This window comes from Sprattus sprattus (assembly GCF_963457725.1).
Source record: "Sprattus sprattus genome assembly, chromosome: 15".
Lineage (NCBI taxonomy): Eukaryota > Metazoa > Chordata > Actinopteri > Clupeiformes > Clupeidae > Sprattus > Sprattus sprattus.
In genome coordinates, this window is record NC_137913.1 from 13,902,367 (window position 1) to 13,923,350 (window position 20,984).

Below are 20,984 nucleotides of genomic sequence, written 5' to 3' on the forward strand. Positions count from 1 at the left end.
ACTGTGCAGTAGCATTCAGTTCAACACAGAGCAAACATGCACTCACCTTACAGCATCAGAGTCAACCTTTAGTCGCAGGTCTTGCACAATGGGTCCAAACCATGTGAGGACTACGTTATCACACATTGCCCAGATAACTCTAGGGTTGTTGTTTCATGAATGTCAACATAATGTCTGCTATATGGTGGTGTCTATGGCTCAGTCCGAGCAACTATGTTTGTTTCCCATTCACAGAGCAAGGTTTGTGTACAAACATTAGAGGTTTTTTAAGGGCATAAAATGAACACACTGTTAGATGACCATGAAGAGCGATTTGCTGAATTCAACAAATAATGTCTACACAGATTACAATTGCAGGCCCAAGACTGAATTCTGAACTTTTGGTCTCTTTGGGCTGAATATTAATATTTTGTGTATACATCTAAGCTAAGCTTAATTTCAGTCATTCGACTGATCCAGCAGTATGGTGGCATTTCTCATAATCCAACTGTGCCCATATATAACCTTGAAAAGGTATCTGAAGAACAAGTAGAGAAGATAATCGAATCATTCAAACCAAAAGACTCAAAGGACATATTTGAAATGGAAACACTGAAAAACCTGCAGTTGTAGTTCTTATCTTTAAAAATGGTGATCCTCACTCAGCAGCCAATTACAGGCCTATTAGTATTGTAAGGAAAAATCTCTGGGAAGATACGCCAGGACGAAGTTTGTTGTAACAAAAGAGCAAATACAGTTGAGTTTACATGATCAATTTCACCAAGTGAACACAACCGGAGAGCTCGAGCATCTGTCTGTTACAGAGAAAGTCTCAGTTCTTATAGCCTATCTTTTACTGATGTCATTTCGTGGGCCCCTCGTGGTAAACAGGTGCTCATGGGATCTATGACATGGTTTATCTGTTGTTCTCAGAAATAAGACATTAATGTCACATATATATTGTGTGAAACCCATGCACCTCTGTTTGTCAAGGACTAGCTGACCATGTTATCTCCCTATAGACCTACAATGTATCATAGGCCACATTATCTTCTGCCCTGGGCAGCTAGAAGCTACTGTTGCAGTGACCTGACCTTTCCAGGCCTGCTTTTCCACTCAACGCCTTTGTTTATGAACAAGACATTTCAAAGATTGTACACATTCTTCCTAATAAAGCTATACTGAACTTAAATCATCTTCCAGTATACCTCCCATAATGTCCAAAGTTTTGAAAAAATTTGCCGTAGAGCAATTCATTAATCATATTAACTCTAATCAGCTTTTACATCCTATGCAGCATGGTTTTAGATCAAATCACTCCACTGAGACTGCAACGGTCTATTGTATTGAAAGGGTCAAGTCCCTTATGGATAGAGGAGGAGTTGTGGGAGCAGTTTTTCTAGATCTCCAGAAAGCGTTTGGCACGGTTAATCACATCATACTTCAGTCTAAGTTTGATCAGTTTAACTTCTCTTCTTCTGCATCCAACTGGTTCAAATCATACTTATCAACTCAAACTCAGTGTGTTAAAATAAACAAAGTATTGTCCAACTTCAAAAATCTGTTTACAGGTGTTCCCCAAGGTTCAATCCTGGGTCCACTTCTTTTTAGTCTTAACATTAACGATCTGCCATCTGTTTGCCAAGATTGTGAAGTTCTGATGTACGCAGACGACACTGTGATCTTTGGGTGGGGTAAGAACAACGTATAGAGGACGCTACTAGGCTAACAAAGGTCATGGTTGATGTGTCTGACTGGTTAAACAAATGTTGTCTTCAGCTTAACAATTCCAAAACCTTTGCTATGTTTTTTTTCTAAAACCAGCAAGTCTCACACTGAACCCGATGTGTTTATTTCTGATCAAAGAATCAACATTGTGAAGGAATACAACTATCTTGGTATCTTGATTGATAATCAACTTACTTTTAAAAAACATGTAAGAAAAATATGCACAAATATAAAATTCACCTTGGCAAACTTTAGGCATCTTAGAAATCATCCACTGAGGCTGCTAAAATGTATATGTTCTCATTGATTTTATCTCACATTAACTACTGCTTACCCACCTGGTCTACTGCAAACTCCACTACTCTTAAACCAGTCATGTCTCTTTACAAACAGGCTCTCAAAATACTTGACAAAAAACCTAAATCAAACCATCACTGTTTAGTCCTCTATAAGTACAGATTTTAAGTTGGGACAATCTGATCACATTTAAGAACTGCTGTTTAATGTTCAAAATCCGGTTTAACCTGGCCCCCCCACCACTATGCAGCCTAGCCAAGTTTAGAACAGCAGCAACCAGTGCTACTCGAGGGGCAGCAAGAGGAGACTGTGATATTCCTTTAAAAAAAAGTGTATTTGGACAGTCGGTTTTCTCAGTTAGGTCAGCCCAGGAATGGAACCATATCCCACAGAACATTAGAGAATCAACCTCATTCAACAGCCTTTTTAATTTGTTTAGCCATTTTCACTATGGCAGGGGGACTGCCAATGGAAACTAGCCTTTTGGCTACAATCGGGCGCATTTACATTTTAATGTTTATTAATGTACACTGTCCTTTTCATCAAATAAACTGAAACTGAACTGAACTGAGTTTAGCAACACTTTTGTGATATACATCCCAACGCTAAGATATCTATATAAACCTGCACATGTCGTACAGTGTTATCTAATTCCTCATTTGTCATCATTGCAAAAGGAGGACATAATCCTTCCTGCCCTGCAAAAGATCACTGCAGGAGACAGAATTTGAAACCAAACATCTGGCTGCAGAAATAAACAACCCCATGTGCCTTTGGGGCTTTTTCAAAAACATACAGCTCTCTTCTGGGCTAAATGAGTTTATTGAAGAATATATGGAGAAATTAAAATGTTCATGTTCATGTTCATACCTGTGAATGTTGTGCCTATTGTGCCACAAGACTAAGCTAAATAGTTAATTGTGTGCATGAGCAAAAGGATTTAAAACTGTACATTATCACAGTAATACAGATACTTCTTGTAGACTTTTTTCTGTGACATTTGTTAAATCATTAGAATGACAATGCTTCCATCCAATGAAGCCAAGGCTACATGGTACAGTAGCCTTTGCATCGGCATGGCATGGCAATGACATTCTGAAAATATGGCATGACTGACTTGGGGTGAAAATAAAAATAATAAAACTTTTTAAATAGAGGTTATGGATCACAATTTGGACGACATGGCTGATAATTTTGGCTGCACATTTAGTGCCTGTTATCGCCCTTAAGTACAAGTAAGCTGTTAACCTAGTTAATCACATTCTGAGGCAAATTAATTTTCGAGAGGAGATTTCACAGCTGTACGGGTCTGTGAATTTGCAATGAATGGGCAGGTTGCCATGCGTGGCTGTTGTGCTCTGCATACGGGAGCCGAGGTAGCAGTGTCGCTGTTGTCGAGGTGTTTTGTTCAGGGGAGGCTATGAATGAGACGGTGGGGTCCCAGATGTCTCAGCGGTCTGCAATTTCTCGTTGTATCTAGTGTCAGCAATCTGATGGGAAAAAAGCTCATATAAGGCGGCAGTAACCGAAAGCTTTAAGCTTGCTTTTACTGTTTACGAAAATGAAGTTTTCTGGTTTTCCTATGTGGCGAGCTACATCCAATGGACATTCATCCCTCTTTTCGCCTCTTAACATCGGCAAATCCGATGCCTCACTTCCCTTGGATGCGGTAAGATGAGAGAGCATTTACCTCAACTGCTTGGTAAAACTGAAATGTAACCTATAATTGTTTTGCTGCTATGAAAGTAACCTATATTTTGCGCTAAGGTAATAGCTAAGTGGTTATTCAATGAGTCTGCGTTACATAATGTTACAGTATTGCAGTAGCTATGAATGAACTGTGCAGCCGACGGTGTAATACTCGTCCGCGATTCACAAAAGTCTCTTTGAAAGGTAACTTTAAACTCTAACTGCAAATCGAAGGGTGGTGACATTTGTAGCCTATACTACGCTATAACCACATCCACATGAAATAGTCCTGTCATTATTGTGTTCATTGTAGCCTACTCAGTAGCTTCATGGAGCTAGAGTATACTTATTATGACGCGATTAAACCTTTTCTTTGCTAATGATAATGTTAATGTATAGGAATCGCAGACACATGACCATTGTTGATGCTGATTTCTATGAGTAGGGTAGGTTGCATCACCCGGTAGCGGTTTTGTCAAGTCCCTTTGAACCGCAGCAGACGAGTGTGAAAAGTGCTTTCGTCAGACCCTGCTGATTGATGACGGGGTCGTCTTGCTGAGTACAGTCTGATTAAGACCTTGGCCTGATATTACAGAACATTATAACCGTAACTAAACTACAATTTAAAATGACCTCTGAGCAATTTAGGTGTAATGTTCCTCTGCACTGTAAACCACTTACGAATGAATAATATCAGTTTCTAATGATTCTGCCATGGTGCATTGTGAGACCGATCCAATAATAGAAGCACCTTGGGCCTCAGACCCCAAAAATAACCCGCAGCTGTGACGTGACGCGGCATAGACAGAAACTTCTGTGTCATTCTCCTTCTCACTCACAGAATAATTAATATTAGTCTCTAGGAGGCTAACTGAAACATAGCCTATGCCTTTTGACGTTGACGTTTTTTATGAATGAAGTTCCTCTGTATTGCTGGGATTGTTTAGTTTTTTGTCTCAAGCAAAGTTCATTGTATTTTTTCAGCTACTTAAGACCTAGTGTTTTCGCTCGTTCTGTAGCTCTAAGTGGGGGACGGTTAAATTCCAGCCTTTGTTGACATTTTTGCGCAAACACTCCTGCGGTCTAAGCCAGTGCAAACTTCACAGCCGGTGCAGAAATTATATAAAAAGTATTATAAAGTAACCGTAATACATCTAGGATTTTGCACTGTAATATACCGTTTCGGTAAAAATAAATCTATGCATGGTGGCATTCAGTTAAGCTCCGCAAGCATGGGTTGTCACCCGCTGTAAGACCCAAGTAAATTCCGTCTCCTTGGAAACTACCACTGCTTGGAGACTATTTCCTCCATTTTCGAGGCGTGAGGTGAGTTCGGTATCTGTTGTTGTCTATCCATAAGAAGGTTAAATTGTTCTGCATGGGAAGGGGATGGCTATTACCCAATTGTGTCAAATTAGCGTAGGATAACTGACGCGTCAACGGTGAAATGACTACATTGAGCTGGTGGTTGGAGCGCGTAATCATGGGAGTCGCTCCCCGATGTGTTGTGATTTGGGTTTATGCCTACTATTCGATCTTGTTCTTCTGTCGTCTTCTCACACTTGACTCATTCTCATAAACGACTCATATTAATACCACCTTCAGGTGCTACCTAGAGAGTTAAAGTGGTCGAGAAAGCCATGCTTTTATTTATCGGCAACTATTGCTCACCAAGAAATGGGGATAAATTACGCAAGGGATTGTAGGGGAATTATCATTCTTCATTTAGCAGAATACTAAGTCTTTGGAAGTATTTCCAGCCAATAAGACCATGTTGCTGGGAAGATGTGAATTATTTATTTATTTATAGTCTTAAACTGACCTCCTGCCTTTTCTGTGTGCTGTGCCTTTGAGGAATGTTAATTGTTATTAGCAGAGGAATGTCCTCAGGAAGTGGAACACTGCATTATTTGTAGTTACCGCATGTGAAGGATATCAAAGTAGATAGATAGATAGATGGATACTTTATTAATCCTGAAGGAAATTTAGGGTATGTCTTTTCAGTCCACCATCTATGTCTCCTTGAATAAGAACGTTTTTTTTTCTGTCATTTATTCTAGGAAATGTATCTCTCGCTCTCCTGAAAATTGGGTCTCTTCAAAGTGCCTGTGATTCCCCCTTGGTTAATCTTAATCAGAGCAAACAGACAGAAACAGTCCAAGAAGTAGAGCAGACTGCTGCATTTGGACAAGCTGATACATTACTGCTGACCACAAGATCAGTGTCTAAGGCCCAATCCCATTTCTAATCTCCACCCCTACCCTTACCCCTACCCCTTTGCCCTCGCTTTTTCAAACGGAGGTGTAGTTGAAGGGGTTTAAACCATAGACATGTCTATGGTTTAAACTCTAGCCTTACGAATTGGGATAGCCCTTCAACACTTACGTACGTCATCAGTACGCTGCGTCAGCTGTTACGTTACCGGAGAGCGACAGCTGTCACTCACCAGACATAAACAAACATGGCGCCTGCAGCTGTTTACACAATGCAACATTTCATCAAACAAGTTTTAAAATCATGAATTTTCATGCATTTAGGGAAATCAGTCTACCCCTCCGTTTGAAGTGTGCCCTCGGAAAATCTCCGTTTGGAGGGGTAGAAAGCCCTTCCCCTCTCCCCTACCCCTCTGTCTTAACGTGAATTGGGACAGCCCTACCCCTCCACATGAACGCGCAAAACGGAGGGGAAGGGGAAAGACGAAGGGGTAGGGGGAGAAATGGGATTCAGCCTTAGAGTACTGCAGATAGCTGTTTGAAAAGGAGTCACTTGACCTTATCACAGTATAAATTGTCCCAAATATGATCTGTTTTCTGTACATTGCACCATGCTTTGCCAAATATGATGCTGAGTGCCAAGATGGCCTGCTCAGCTGTGGAGTCGGCTGTATTTACCTCATCAAAAGTGTTTGGTGTTTGGTGTTAAATAACTTGACTCATCTTGTCTTCCTGTTCTTCCCAGGCCCCAGTTGATGGATTCTGACATGGACTATGAGAGACCAAACGTTGAAACTATCAAGTGTGTGGTGGTTGGGGACAACGCTGTAGGGAAGACACGCCTCATCTGTGCCCGTGCCTGCAATGCCACCCTCACCCAGTACCAGCTCCTTGCCACTCATGTGCCAACAGTATGGGCCATAGACCAGTACAGAGTATGCCAAGAGGTGAATAATTTATTAGTTATTGTGGCAGCCCTGTCAAGTTTGTGGTACAGTGTGTAGGATTTAGTGGCAACTAGTGGTGATTGCAACCAATTGAATACCCCTCCCTTTCCAAGGGTGTAGGAAAATCTATGATGGCCCCCAGATGCCATAAAGACCTTCTCTAGAGCCAGCGTTTTGGTTTGTCCATTCTGGGCTTCTGTAGAAACATGGTGGACTACATGGAAGAGGACCCATTCCCTATGTAGATATGAAGGACTCATTCTAAGATAACGAAAACAAGGCTAAGTCTTGTTTTGCATTGTGTATCACCAGCCACTCCATCCTTGTTGTTTTATCCTACAGTCAAAAGTCAGTAAACAGTGTATAATTAATGTGAGCTATGCTAGTAATGTTCTTTGACTAGGGTACTGACAGGGTAAACTGCAGGGTACAGTTCAAATAGATTTTTATAGTACATGTGGCTGATAATAGGAAATTATATATAACTTCTCCATTTAATTTCCTGTAAAACTGAACCAAATGTTGCATCTAGATTTAGATAAAAATAAACTAAATACAAATTAAAGATTTAAATTGCAGCAAAAACTGAGCTGAGGCCATCTGGTAGCAGCAGGCAAGTTCTATTGAATGAAAAGATTTCCTTGTGAATCACAATTCTTTAGGATTATCACTGCAACTTTACCACTGAGCATTTCCTTCAACTTCCTCCATTTTAATCATTAATGAGCAGTGTTTTTGTTTTTCTTTATTCTTTTAAAACTGTGTACAGCATAAGGGCCTGACAGGACATTTTTCTCAATGAGTTTGCAGTGGAGTGGTTGGGTATACATCCATGCATGTCATAGGTGTGTTTGTCCAATCAGGTTCTGGAACGTTCCAGGGACGTGGTGGATGATGTAAGTGTGTCCCTGCGCCTATGGGACACTTTTGGTGACCATCACAAGGATCGACGCTTTGCCTATGGCAGGTGCGTGCTGAGACTACCTGGGAAGGGTACATGTTTTATCAATACGTGTGGGTGTTCCTTTGGAAGGGAGACTAATGACTTGACATCATGTAAGCCAAGTTGAGCTGTAGAAGTATATGTACACACGACTTGTTTTGAACATAGAAAGTTCCTTTTCTTCACATTTTGCTGCCAACTTTACTCCCCCTACAGGTCTGATGTGGTAGTGCTGTGCTTCTCCATTGCCAACCCCAACTCTCTGCACCATGTCAAAACCATGTGGTACCCTGAAATCAAGCACTTCTGCCCCCGAGCACCGGTCATTCTGGTGGGCTGTCAGCTTGACCTGCGGTATGCCGACCTAGAGGCAGTGAACCGAGCACGACGTCCACTGGCAAGGTTGGTGGGGATGACCTTTAACCCCTTGGTGACGCATGCTATAGATTTGATGGTCTATTCAAAAATAAAAACAGCAAAGTTGTAACAGTTGTGACAGGCTAGCGGACACAGAAGCAGATATAGCTTGTTTGTTTGCACTCTCTTTGGGAAAACAATTTGAACATTGAACCACATTTCAACAGACCGAAGGCAAAACTGGGGATTTATATCTAATTGTATCTAATACACGTCACACTGTCTTTCATTTCGTTTCATGTTTTTCCCTAGTAGTTTTTTATGACTTGGCAGAAATTTCCCCCTGCATTAGCCACTTATGCGTTGATGAATGATGTACTTAAAGGATAGTAAATCTCCTGTGTCACACAGCCAGACGCATGCACTTCCCACCTCTCAGTTCCTAAAATAGTTCTGCTTTACAATGCTACTTTTGCCCGTCATCACTTCAGGTTTACTGCCTTGGTGTCAGCTGAGATACTGTTTACTGGCTGCCAACCTTCCTGATGTCTTGATTTCCGTCGGTGCACTCTTTCTTTATTAATATTTAATGATCTTTTGTTTCAGACCGATTAAATCCCATGAAATCCAGGCCCCTGAGAGGGGCCGTGAAGTGGCCAAGGAGATCGGAGTGCCGTACTATGAGACAAGCGTGGTGGCGCAGTTTGGGGTGAAGGACGTTTTCGACAACGCCATTCGCGCAGCCCTTATCTCGCGGCGCCATCTGCAGTTCTGGAAGTCGCACCTGCGCAACGTGCAGCGGCCGCTCTTGCAAGCTCCCTTCCTACCCCCAAAACCTCCGCCGCCCATTATCACCATTCCGCCGCCGCCTTCCTCCATCGAGGAGCACCCCAGCCGCCTACTGGAGGACCCACTGTGCGCCGACGTCATCCTGGTCCTCCAGGAGCGCGAGCGCATCTTTGCCCACCGCATCTACCTGGCCACCGCCTCCTCCAAGTTCTACGACCTCTTCCTGATGGACGTACGGCCCGTGGAGCCGGAGAGGCCCCACCCGCGGCCCCCTGCCACCCTCTCCGGCCGGGAGCTGCTGATGCGCGCTGCCAGCTTCGATGTGTACGAGAGCACCGTGGAGGGCGACAGGGCCAACCTCCGGGCCTGCACTAGCGATGGGACCTTGAAGCGGGGCGAGGACGAGGAGCGGATGGGAAGGGGCAGGCTGCTCTCGTCCATGAGCAGGGCCTTCCTCAGCATCCAGGAGGAGCTGGTGGAGGACCCCGTCACCTACAACCCAAGGCCCATGACGGTGGTGCACATGGACCCGTCCATGCAGCCAGGGCCCTTTAGGGCCGTCCTGCGCTACCTGTACACTGGCCAGCTTGATGAGCATGAGAAGGGGCTGATGCACATCGCTCACATCGCCGAGCTGCTGGAGGTGTTCGACCTGCGCATGATGGTGGCTAACATCCTCAACAACGAGGGTTTCATGAACCAGGAGATCACTAAAGCCTTCCACGTGCGACGCACCAACAGGGTTAAAGAGTGCCTGGCCAAAGGCACCTTCTCTGGTGAGAGGCATGTCTGTATTGAGTTCCTCTTGCTATTTTGTGCCTTGTTCTCAGTGCTGCTGCTGATGTTGCTGACGCAGCTAATTTCTGCTGTCTGAGACCCAGGTGCCCTGCTATGTTTCAGTGCTTAAATTATGCAAGCTAGTCTGGTTAAGGTTATGCAATGAGAGGTCGCCTGGGTGTAGAGCGAGAGAGACACACAGACATTGGACGTTGCAGATGCTTGAACGTAGCGCTGTTTTAGGAGGCATGTGTGAAGTGTTTCGGAGCTTCCTGTCAGCGTGCTGCTGCAGCACTGGTGCAGAATGAGCTATCATGCAGTGATTACATAAGCACCACAGTGAGGATGTGTCTGTGTTTCAGATGTGGCGTTCAAGCTGGACGATGGAACCATCATGGCCCACAAGCCCTTGCTGATCTCCAGCTGTGATTGGATGGCTGCTATGTTTGGAGGGCCTTTTGTGGAGAGCTGCACTAAAGAGGTAGATAGATAGCTCCTCATTTCAGCAGCACTGTCCACGATTCTATGTAAGTGCAATGTGCCTTTCACATGCATATGAATTTATTCATGTTCAACCTTTTCTTGTGTGTGTGTGTCATGCAGGTATTATTCCCCAACACCACCACTAGTTGTGTGCGGGCTGTGTTAGAGTACCTCTACACTGGGGTATTTTGCTCCCGTGCAGACCTAGATTCTATGGAGCTCATTGTTCTCGCCAACCGCCTTTGCCTGCCACACCTGGTTGCCCTTACAGGTATGCCACATACATCCCACAAACATGCAGACTGTCAGGACCATTTCATTAATGCATGCATATACAATATACAGGACCTTGGTGTTCGTGAACTTGTTGGAACAGACAGAGCAGACGATATGAGAAGTGGGTGCTGTCATTGCATTGCACGAGTCAGATAAAATGGTGCACTCAAGGAGGTTTTATTTCAGAGGAGTTACTATTCTCGGAATAATGGTACGTCTCGTCTTTCTTTCTGAGCATCGTCTCAAGGCCATTGGGTGTCATTTACAGTGTCTAGCCAGAGCAACATCCTGTTATGTGTCCCCTCACCCACCCCCTTCATGTTATCTTATACAGCTGAGTTTCTTTTTTCAGCCTTTCCCAATGTGGAAAGACCGTGTCTATATTTGCAACAGAACACATATAATACTGTATGATTGGATAGAGAATATCAAACCTTGTATTTTGCACCACACAAGTTTCTTTTTCATCCACTCCACTTCCAACTCATGCCAAGGGTTATTAAGCTTTGGTCTTTTCCTGGCAGAACTTTACACCGTGACAATACTGAGGGAGGCTGCCATGATGGGAGTTGACATAGATGGAGACGTACTGTTGAATTTGGAGGTGGCTCAGGTAAGCTGTGAGCTGTGAAAGTGTGTAAGACCTTGTCGTCATGAAACCTACAACAAAGCATAAAACAAATCGTTATGCACAAATATTTTGTTACAGTTATTCTGAAGTTGAGGCAATCAGCCAAAGCTGAGGATGTGATTTTTTTGTAAGGCAAGTCTTTCATGGTTTTCTTCTGACAGTGGTTTGTTTCTCTCCATGTCAGTTCCATAGCGCTCATCAGCTGACTAGCTGGTGCCTCCACCACATCTGTACCAACTACAACAGTGTTTGCCGCAAGTTTCCCCGTGACATGAAAGCCAAGTCTGCAGGTAGATTATTGTACAATACCAGAGGTGTTAGCCATTGGATCTGTAGCTTTATCCCGGAAACAAAGCTCTGTCAAACACACAGAGTATTGTTCATATAGTAATCCAACTGCAATTTTGAGAAAAACACAATGAAAAATCCAGAATCAAATAACCATCATTCTATGAAATGTACTTTCCTATTATTTAATAATTTTATATTATATGGTGTAAAAACCCTCAAATATGTGGACATGTCAGATAGACCTTATCTGATGACAAACTCTTAATAGAACTTCTCTACTTACACCATTGTAATAAATACACATATCCTCAGTGTGGTAAAGAGGAGCATGTTTGCATGTACATTGCAGAGAACCAGGAGTACTTTGAGAAGCAGCGCTGGCCTCCGGTGTGGTACCTGAAAGAGGATGACCACTACCAGCGTACTCGAAAAGAGCGGCAGAAAGAGGACTACCTCTACCAGAAGCGGCAGAGCAAACGCAAGTGGCTGTTCTGGAACCTTCCATCCTCGCCGTCGTGCAGCTCCCCATCCTCCTCAGGCTCGTCCTCAGCGGTCATCTGACTGTCCCTCAGGGTGAAGCCCACGTCTTCTTCAGGGGATTTCAGAGGCACTTCTGTTTTTCGGTTTAAGGAGTATCAGCAACCATAGCCATTGCACCCCCTCCAGTAGAGGCTCGCCCCCCTCTCCCTACTGTTTGTTTGCTCTCCCAGTTGACGAGGAGAGAAAAATAAGCCACAAAGATTTTTGTGTCTGTCTCACCAGGGTGGCTGGTACCATTGAAACCCCTGTATATACAGCCATTAAAAGTTAATCTCACAATGCACTGTTTCCTACAGAGGGCCAAACAGACATCTAGGCGCACTGCAAATCAGAACAGTTTGCTTAGTATGCTTTGTTGTAGGTTTCATGACGACAAGGTCTTGCACACTTTCACAGCTCACAGCTTACCAGGCACTTTTGTTTTTCGGTTTAAGGAGTATCAGCAACCATAGCCATTGCACCCCCTCCAGTAGAGGCTCGCCCCCCTCTCCCTACTGTTTGTTTGCTCTCCCAGTTGACGAGGAGAGAAAAATAAGCCACAAAGATTTTTGTGTCTGTCTCACCAGGGTGGCTGGTACCATTGAAACCCCTGTATATACAGCCATTAAAAGTTAATCTCACAATGCACTGTTTCCTACAGAGGGCCAAACAGACATCTAGGCGCACTGCAAATCAGAACAGTGTTCTCACTGGGTGGGGTTCTACCAGAGGAAGAGAGAGCTGGTCTATCTCTCCTGACGGAAATAAGGAGAACTGGTTTATTGACCTGGCGGTCCTAACTGAAAGCTTACCAGGTGCTTATCAGCTGCTATGGACAAATTCAGAAGAAAAACAACAAATAACCAGCAATCTCCAACAACAACTACAGCATATGATCTCAGTGATGAAACATCGGTCAAGCTTATCTCTCAGAGTTTGACATCCTTCAAACCTCAGTAACAGAACTTGCTAAACACGTACAGTGTGTGTTACTAAAGGCTGGTGTTTTTCTTAAAGAAAGGGAAAGCTCTTCAGGTGTCTCACATGACACACATCACATGGAACTGATAACCGGGGTTAACATGTGGGGATGGGGAGGTGGCACTACCTAGGCCTCCTGTTCATGTAAGTTTTTATTTCTGGTTAAGTATCATGATTACGTGATACAAAAGATTGGGCTGGGGAGTGTGTTCAAGAGGATCTCTCTAAACAACAGGTAACTAAGGTTTCCTTTCCTGTTTTTATTTTATCTATACAAGTCATATTCCATTGCCAGAGATGGACTATGTGGACCTGTTTGAGACACTAAACATTCACCCATGAATGAGCTTTTGAAGATCTCAAATATGTTTTCCCCAAAAGGACCTCTGTTATCTCTCCCCATTGCGCCAAACTGAGCCGTTATCTTCCCTCGCTCTTTGCTGCTGGCTGAGTCTTCTCAACCTGACTTGTGGCCTGTCCCAACTTGTTCTGGTTCTAATGGGTCATAATCTAACATGCGACATGGCGGCGTGCAAATTGGATATCTGCTGATGTGTTTTTTTCTTGTTGTTGACCCGTCTCAGGTTAGATTATAACCCTATGAATTATTTAACTCTGACGCACAACAGTCATTTACTATTATAGATTTTTTTGTCAAGCAAGAAGTGCACAGGGGACAGTGTTATCCATTTCTGATGTGTGGTACATGTGTGGTACACGTCTGTAAAGGGCTCTCTTTGTATAGTGCACTGCTACAGTACACCCCCATCTTTTAATGTGTTTATAAGACGGCCGATGTGTTTATGAGGGACTTGAATTGTAGGAATGGCATTTGTGATGCCACTAAACTCATCTGTATGTAGAGTGTCTGTGAAACTGACAGATCACTGATTGGCTGAGAAGATAGGGCTCTCTGTATTTAGAAAAGCTGTATTCTCACTTGCTATGAGGGATCGGAGACAACAGCAGACATGGTTTTGTTTTCTGAGGAGAAAGCAAGACAGTTTCGTAACGTGAGCATTCCTCTGTTGCTGAAGCACTGTGAGACAGCTGCGACAGAGCAGTCTCCCCCCTGGGGGGCGGTTCAGGGGAACACAGCTACAGCTTGGAGCAGAGCCTCACTGACCAGGCAAAGGAACACAGGGCCTCTGTTTTCACAAGCTTTTCCTTCTAAACACTTGTGTGTATAACATTCACCATTGATTGAACATTTAGTCCCCTGGTTAAGACTCGGTCTGCCAGAGCAGCTCCACCTGAGCCCTTATGTCCCAAAAAAGGATACACTCCATAGGATTCTCAGCTGGCTGTAGAATACACTGCTGTATTTATCAAGGCTGTGTAATGCTTACTGTTAGTCACTTAGAATGTAGCATCTGCATCGTGCTGCAAAAAATGAGAGGGCGAGAGAAACCATTCACATGCGTCGGTGAAAGCTTCTGCTGTACAACATGCGCATCATTCACACAACAACGTGATGTGATGAGTTTATTTTCACCAACCTGTTTTGTTTTGCGATGTTGACCTGGTCAGCCATTGAGGCATCTCTAGAGTATGGCAGTAGACTGTGTTTACTCTTTACTGATTAAATGCTGATCTTGACTTTTCTGCTTCACCTTTTGATTGTGTAGCGAAAAAAATTGCCATGTAATCACTATAATGCTTGATTAGTTGCTTTGGTTATATGTATACCACAAAGCTTTGCCTCAGTTGTGCCAAGATGATGAATGATAATGATATGCCAGAAAACTATACAGAGCTTAGTCTAGAAAAATCAAAAGGCCTGCACTCGTTCCAGGTTAAAAGATTGTAGAGTCGTTACTTTCTTTGGAAGGAGCTACTTGTATGCAGAGAAATAGTACATATCTTAAACACACACATAGCTTTGCTTTTTGGAACGGGATGCTACTAAATTTGATTTGTGAAATCAGAATGCAGTTTACTTGATTTTAAAGACAAAGGCTGCATGTTCTAGACTTAGCTGCTGTAGAAATACTTCCTGGACATTTACAGCCGATTGGGAGAAAATTGAAATTGCCTGATGGTTTAAAAAACTTTTCAAGATTTTGGAGGTGTCGTTATCACTGAGTGTTATGTAATTTAGTGTAGTGGTGTAGTATATGTGGATTTGTTTGATAAGACACTCATTTGGAAGGGCAAACTCCCATTATTTGTGATGATGTTCTGTGTCTCCATAAAGAGCGCTATAAAAGCAAAATCATATAATTTGATTAGGTATGCATACTGTGTATGAGTGGGGCAACAAAGCGTGGATTCATTTTTCTTGCAAAGGGGTAATAAATGACTCTCAATCAAAATATACTATCCCAAATGAACACTTACTTATCTGAATCACTAATAGGCTGTTAGGCTTAAGCATACTGAAGGATGCATCAAAAGAAGAAAAAAAAACAATGGCAATTAGGGATATAGTTCAGAGAATCACCATGTTGAACTAAGGTGGTGAAAAACACCCATGCCTTAATATAAAGTTTGTGTGACAGTGAATGTGGATTTCATCAATGTACTGCAATTGCGTGAGAAATGTCAATGGCACCTGACTTAATGTATTATACATTTTGTGTATGGCCACTGTACTGTACGTATACTCTGTTATACCGTGCTTGTGCAAATGTGCATCGGATAGCATTAAAAGATTGCTTGATTTTCTTTTGTGGCCACTGTCACGTGGGCCAAATGGAGAATTAGAATGTGCTTTGAATGTTAGATGAGATGATATGCCTTTCTCAACAAGACAGACTCTTTGACCTCCCTCATGATCCACTCTCTTAGATTTATGCAGGGAAAGCCAATCATTTGTACTCCACTTTTTTGAAACTCTGATTTCTATCCATGAAATGGGTAATTAAAGATGAATCCAAGCTTTAAAAATCAGCTAAAAAAAAAGAATATGGCCACTGTCAGACTCAGAACGTATCGGCAGGACACTGAGCATTGAAAAACTCTAGTTTTATATGTAAATATTTCAGGATACAAAATAACATTAGCTGATAAAGTGCACTATGCATCAAGATAGATTCACTGTAGGAAAAAAAGCACGCTGTGAGAATATTTTACCTGCTTGGGTTAGCAAACATCAGGTGTTTAAAAAATGTAAAACAATTTACTGAGGGAACATTTCAGTGTCCTCTGAGCTTTTGAAGCCCTTTTCAATGTGTTAGGTGCTAACACCACGGCTGCAGAAAAGCACAAACCAAAGGGAGCTTGTTGCGGCACCAGGAGAAAGTACAACAAAGTACTTGGCTGCACAATCACAATAGCATAGTCGCCTGAGAAACGCCTTGTGATGAAATTACTTAATACTTCAAACTTGAATGGATAATCTGTGTATAGAATTGACATGATCTCTTGTCAATTGCTAATTTTGTGTTCCTTTTGTTGTTATTTTTTAAACTGTATAGTTAAAAAACAGTCGTAATGTTTGTTTGTAATGTCTGTGGGGGCTGGTGAAGACTTACATCTGCTCTGGATGACAAGTGTAAATAGTCTTTATTTAATAAATTTGGATCAGCCCACTGCCTCCTTGTGTCAGATGTGTTATTTGGTGGGTTATCATATAGTCTTGGTAGGTTTTCCAAGTAAGTGACAAGCTGGCTAAATTAACTCTGAGTAAGTGGTAAACCTCGTAATAGAAGATTGTTTTGTTTCGAGAGGAATGAAGTGATTTCCCACTTAGGCCTACTCAGAGTTAAGCAAATATCTTTTGAACACTATAATTAAAAGTTTCAGAAGAAAATATTTCTCAGCGTTGACGTAAGCTATTTGTTAAATTGTATTTCTTACATTAAGCCATTGTAACAATCCTATACAAATAAAAAGGGCTAAAACACACAGAACAAATAAATACAATGCACATAAGATGCAGACATTTTCTGACACTGCTTTTTTTGGAACTGCCAAAAAACATACCAACAATCATTTTTATTTTGCTTGTATAGCTTTACTGCATTCATTTTTGCAGTTAGGTAGGCCTGCCACTTGTTTTGAGTGCAACCGTCGGGCTCCGCGTCCGTTTTAAATTAACTTGACACACGACACCATGGGTGACAAACTTAGTCACTTCGAGGGGAAGAACTTTGATATCCATTGCGACAGTGTAGCTTATTAAATGCGTGATCGTTAGAAGAAAGAACATATCAGTCAGTCTCTCTCTTACGGGTAAGATAACTATTCTAACCCATTTACAAAACAACCCCTGCTTTTATTTATGGTGTAGTAGGCCTATATGGACACATTTCTGTGAATAGAGGTTCATCTCAGATCGCGTTTAAGACAATCAGCATTCGAGCGTGCACAAATGTAAAGCGATTGAGACTGTTTTTGTTTGCAAAGCGGGTGCTAGTTATTTCACTTTCAGGCACTTGTTTTTAAAAACCCTTTCTGCTGTTTTATGTTTAATAGTTGAAGTTACCATTTTGTCCATAGGGTGGTGACAAATAGTCGTTGAGTAGAAAATAAACGAAATGCAAAGAAACGGGCAAGCTAAAAATGTGTTGTTAAAAAAATCTGTGAGGAGTGGAATCGACTTAAAAGCTCCACGTGACAAATTAAAGACACTAGTAGGCCTACTACACTAATAATAGGTAAGAAAGATCACGACAAACATTTGGTGTTTTCCAGTAATGTTAATGGTAATAGTATTGTCCTGCCTAAGAAGATGTAGAGACATGTGCTCTACGTAAATGTAGTTACATGAAAATGTTAACTTTGAAAGGGTGAAGAAGGTGTAAAGAGAGCAATTCATATACAGCGGTGTTAGCAACTCCCTTTAGTCAGGGGTCAGGACTAACTGCTGAGTTTCCATCATTCTAATTTGAAAATTGTGGCTTAGGCTGCAATATTAGCTAATTAACAAGGAAGAATGAAATACCTCTTTGAGAAAACAAAAACATGTTTAAGATGTGAAGGCTGTGGCAAAACTGGTAGAGCTCCATGAAAGTCAAACTATTATGTTCAAGACTATGACTTTGGTCAAGAATAAGAACGATTATGAGGCCTGGTATATATCTCACATTACAAAAACATAAACCTTAAAGCTCAAAATCTCTTAATATTGGCTAAGGCCTGTGAGGGGGGTGGTTGCTACTGATTGTGACCATGATTAATACCATATCCAGGTGGTGATGTGGTGTCTGAAGTTTTATGCCATGGCAGCCATTGCCTGTGCTTTTACAGCACACCTGTCAACTGTTGAGGCGAAGGCCCCAGAGACACCGAGTCTCTCAGATGCACAGTTTTGTCAGTAAGTTTGCATCTAACTTTAAAATCAAACCACGGCACACAATTCATTTTAAAGGTCCAACATATGAGTGTTACTGTTAAAAACAGTTTTCACCTTGCTGTTGCTCTTATGGTTAGGCAGTCAGGGACACACGCTGTCAAGAGCTTCCCAACACATTTTGACGCCAAGTCCCAGTGCACAGAACCACAGAGTAAACTTTCACCATAGCCCAAGTTTGAAGTTAAATCATCCAAAAGAATGTGTGTCTGTAGGCTGACTCCTCTCATTTGCTTGAGTGTAGGAACACTCTGATGACCATTACTTAGTCATAACCAGGGGTGGAAGCAAGTTGAACCTACACACTCTCCCACAGCACAGGGCTCCCCATGTCCATCAATTTAGAACAAACCACATGGAAAGTAAAGTGATGATAGATGAAGAGATGCTAACTATACAGATATGTGCATGATATCTGACAGAAAAGTGTCAGTTCACTTTTGTGAGGGAGGCGCAGATGACATCTTTTCCTTCATCTCCATGATTCCAAAGGGGAGGATTAGTGGCGATATACCCCGAGATTGAAGTCAGCGACTGTACCGTCATCCCACCAGGACTAAGAGAGAAGATCAGCAAGGAATGGGGCCCTCCAAAAGTGAAAATGGCAAATGCTAAGAAGGTAAGAATGACTTTCTGTGTTTGCGTGCATATGTGTGCGTGTTTGTGTCTTTGCATGTTTTCTTTTATCTCTATACGCAACTAATTGGTTGTGTAGATCATGTAATCTGATTAAAGCACTGTATATTCGTAGCTGGTTTTTGTTTTTAGCAAGACCTTTGTACCACTTCCATATTTCCTCATGGGATTTCTCGGGTAACTGGCGCTTGAACAGACATGTAATGTCTCATGAAAATCACAAGGTGGTGCAGTAACCCTGTTATTTAGACAGTTCGAATTGGATCAGTTTTTACTTAACAGCAATACTTCTGACTTTCAAATGTAATACGGACAGACAAAACTGTTAATTTCCAGTAGTGTAACAAAAGTTAATCGATATATGCATGTACGTATATTTATGGTTGTGTTAAAGGTTTGTATGTAATGACATTGCATAAGCTAATTAGTTTTAACATTTGCAGTTTATGTATTTTGTATGCAGTGTAGATGTATTGCTATTTGAATGGGTGTGGCTTTTGGGAATCTATATAATCATGCATGTTTAACTGTATTGTTGAGTTGTACAATAGAGAAGGCCATACGTTAACGCCAAAGATAATATAAACCTATGAGTCAATATCTAGTGCATTTAATGTCCTTGTAAAGTACCTCTCATGAATGTGTTTGTGTTCACAATAACAACTTTTTTACCTTGTAAGTGAGCATTTGCCAATTATGTGATCATTTCCGCTTTAAAATTGGATAATGAATACAGAATATGATGAAGTGCTACTGTTCCATTGATTGCATGCAACAACAGAATGCCGTGAAATCAATGGATGAAATCCCATAGACCACACATACTGTTATAGTACATGATAAATACATTGTGTGCACACCAATGCAACTCTTTGTCAAGGTATATAATGCACTCACAGCAAACCAGCTTAAAATGCAGAAAGATCCAATAAGCTGTGGCACATGAAATCTACCTGTTGGACCCCTATTATCTCCCATAATGAAACATATGGCGATGTACCAAACATGATTGATCTAGTAAGGCATACAATATATGATGTGTGTGAACTCTAGAATAGACTCACCCGAGAAGACGGGAAGTGCTGGTGGTAAAGCTTGAGGAAACGAAAAATGAAATTAAATCAACCTGGAGAGAAAAAAAAGTCTATCTATAAACTGGAAACCAAAATGGAAGCCACTTCAATTTTAGGAGGTAGTTTATAAATTCCATAGCTAAGCAGTCTGGCTTGAACATGATCTATAGCCTTTGTGTCTTCTAAACCCCAATTGATGTATGGTCGTATTATCCATAATGCTGTCTTACATGATTCTCTTTTATTGCTGGAGTTGGTGGCAGACAGCAAAACAGATTACATGTGAGATCAAATCAATACGAACTTTATTTACTGGGCTTTGAGCTGTAATCTCCCCCCTAACAATCCCCCCTCCTCAGTCCTACTCCCATCCCCCCCACACTTTTCGTTGACACTTACAAAAACATACAACATGTGGAGGTCTTCTGGTGGGATCAGGGATTGGATGTAGTTGATGTGTGTGTGCGTCGGACCTTATCTAAAAGGGTCGGTGTCTCTCACATTGTCACCTCATAAGTTCGCAGCAGTCGCTGTTCACTTGCATGGGGAGAGGGCCAAGCTTTGGAACAGTGGTCAGTGGCTGTCACCCCCGCCCAACTGCGTTAGACACCCACTGCACAGCTCCGCTGAAGGGAGGCTGGGTGATTGTAATGGAGTGGAATGGGCAGTGGTCCAGTGAAACTGCCTCTAAATGGGCTTTTATGACCAGCAACAAAAGCAAAGGGCCAAAGGAAAACAACAGATTCTCTTGTCTACGCCTCAAAGTAATGACTCACCACATCACGTGAAGTTAGTTTCCCATTCTGAGCCACAGTCCTTACACCCCTCAAAGTTCAATCTGACATCTTAATTATGTCATCAGAGAAACGAGTTCACAGTATTTTTTATTATTTCATGAGTATTTCCAGTCCTCACATAAGTGATTTCACATGAAGCCATAATGGCATAGGAGACGTAATGCATTTTTGTTGAGGGCACAAATGAGTTGTTTGCATGTAGTTTTATGGCAGTAGTCACACAGCAGGTTTGTGTTGTAGTCCACTCAGGCTCCTTGTGATTCGAGTTAGCTTTAATGCAGG

At 42.1% G+C, this 20,984-nt stretch overlaps 2 protein-coding genes across 4 annotated transcripts in view; both read left to right on the forward strand.

The window, feature by feature from the left end:
• Positions 1–3,484: 3,484 nt before the first annotated feature.
• rhobtb2a (Rho related BTB domain containing 2a) lies at positions 3,485–12,254 on the forward strand. Of its 2 annotated transcripts, none has more exons than XM_080852338.1 (10): positions 3,485–3,673; positions 6,652–6,853; positions 7,717–7,820; positions 8,013–8,198; positions 8,760–9,718; positions 10,082–10,200; positions 10,323–10,473; positions 11,003–11,091; positions 11,294–11,399; positions 11,750–12,254. In XM_080852338.1, exons 1-10 carry the CDS (start codon positions 3,606–3,608, stop codon positions 11,959–11,961), a joined length of 2,196 nt encoding a protein of 731 aa, XP_080708464.1. In that variant the 5' UTR covers positions 3,485–3,605; the 3' UTR covers positions 11,962–12,254. The 2 variants fall into 2 exon arrangements, with proteins under 2 accessions (XP_080708464.1, XP_080708465.1); XM_080852339.1 differs by lacking the exon at positions 3,485–3,673 and adding an exon at positions 4,787–5,019.
• A 4,704-nt stretch (positions 12,255–16,958) lies between these two features.
• The window catches only part of pebp4 (phosphatidylethanolamine binding protein 4), a 69,960-nt gene continuing 65,934 nt past the window's right edge, over positions 16,959–20,984 (forward strand). The window contains exons 1-3 of one of the 2 annotated variants that reach the window (XM_080852186.1): positions 16,959–17,076; positions 18,036–18,160; positions 18,689–18,815. In XM_080852186.1, coding sequence (XP_080708312.1) covers positions 18,042–18,160; positions 18,689–18,815 — 246 coding nt within the window. In that variant the 5' untranslated portion in view covers positions 16,959–17,076; positions 18,036–18,041. The remainder of the gene's footprint in view (positions 17,077–18,035; positions 18,161–18,688; positions 18,816–20,984) is intronic. The other variant, XM_080852187.1, reaches the window with a different exon arrangement.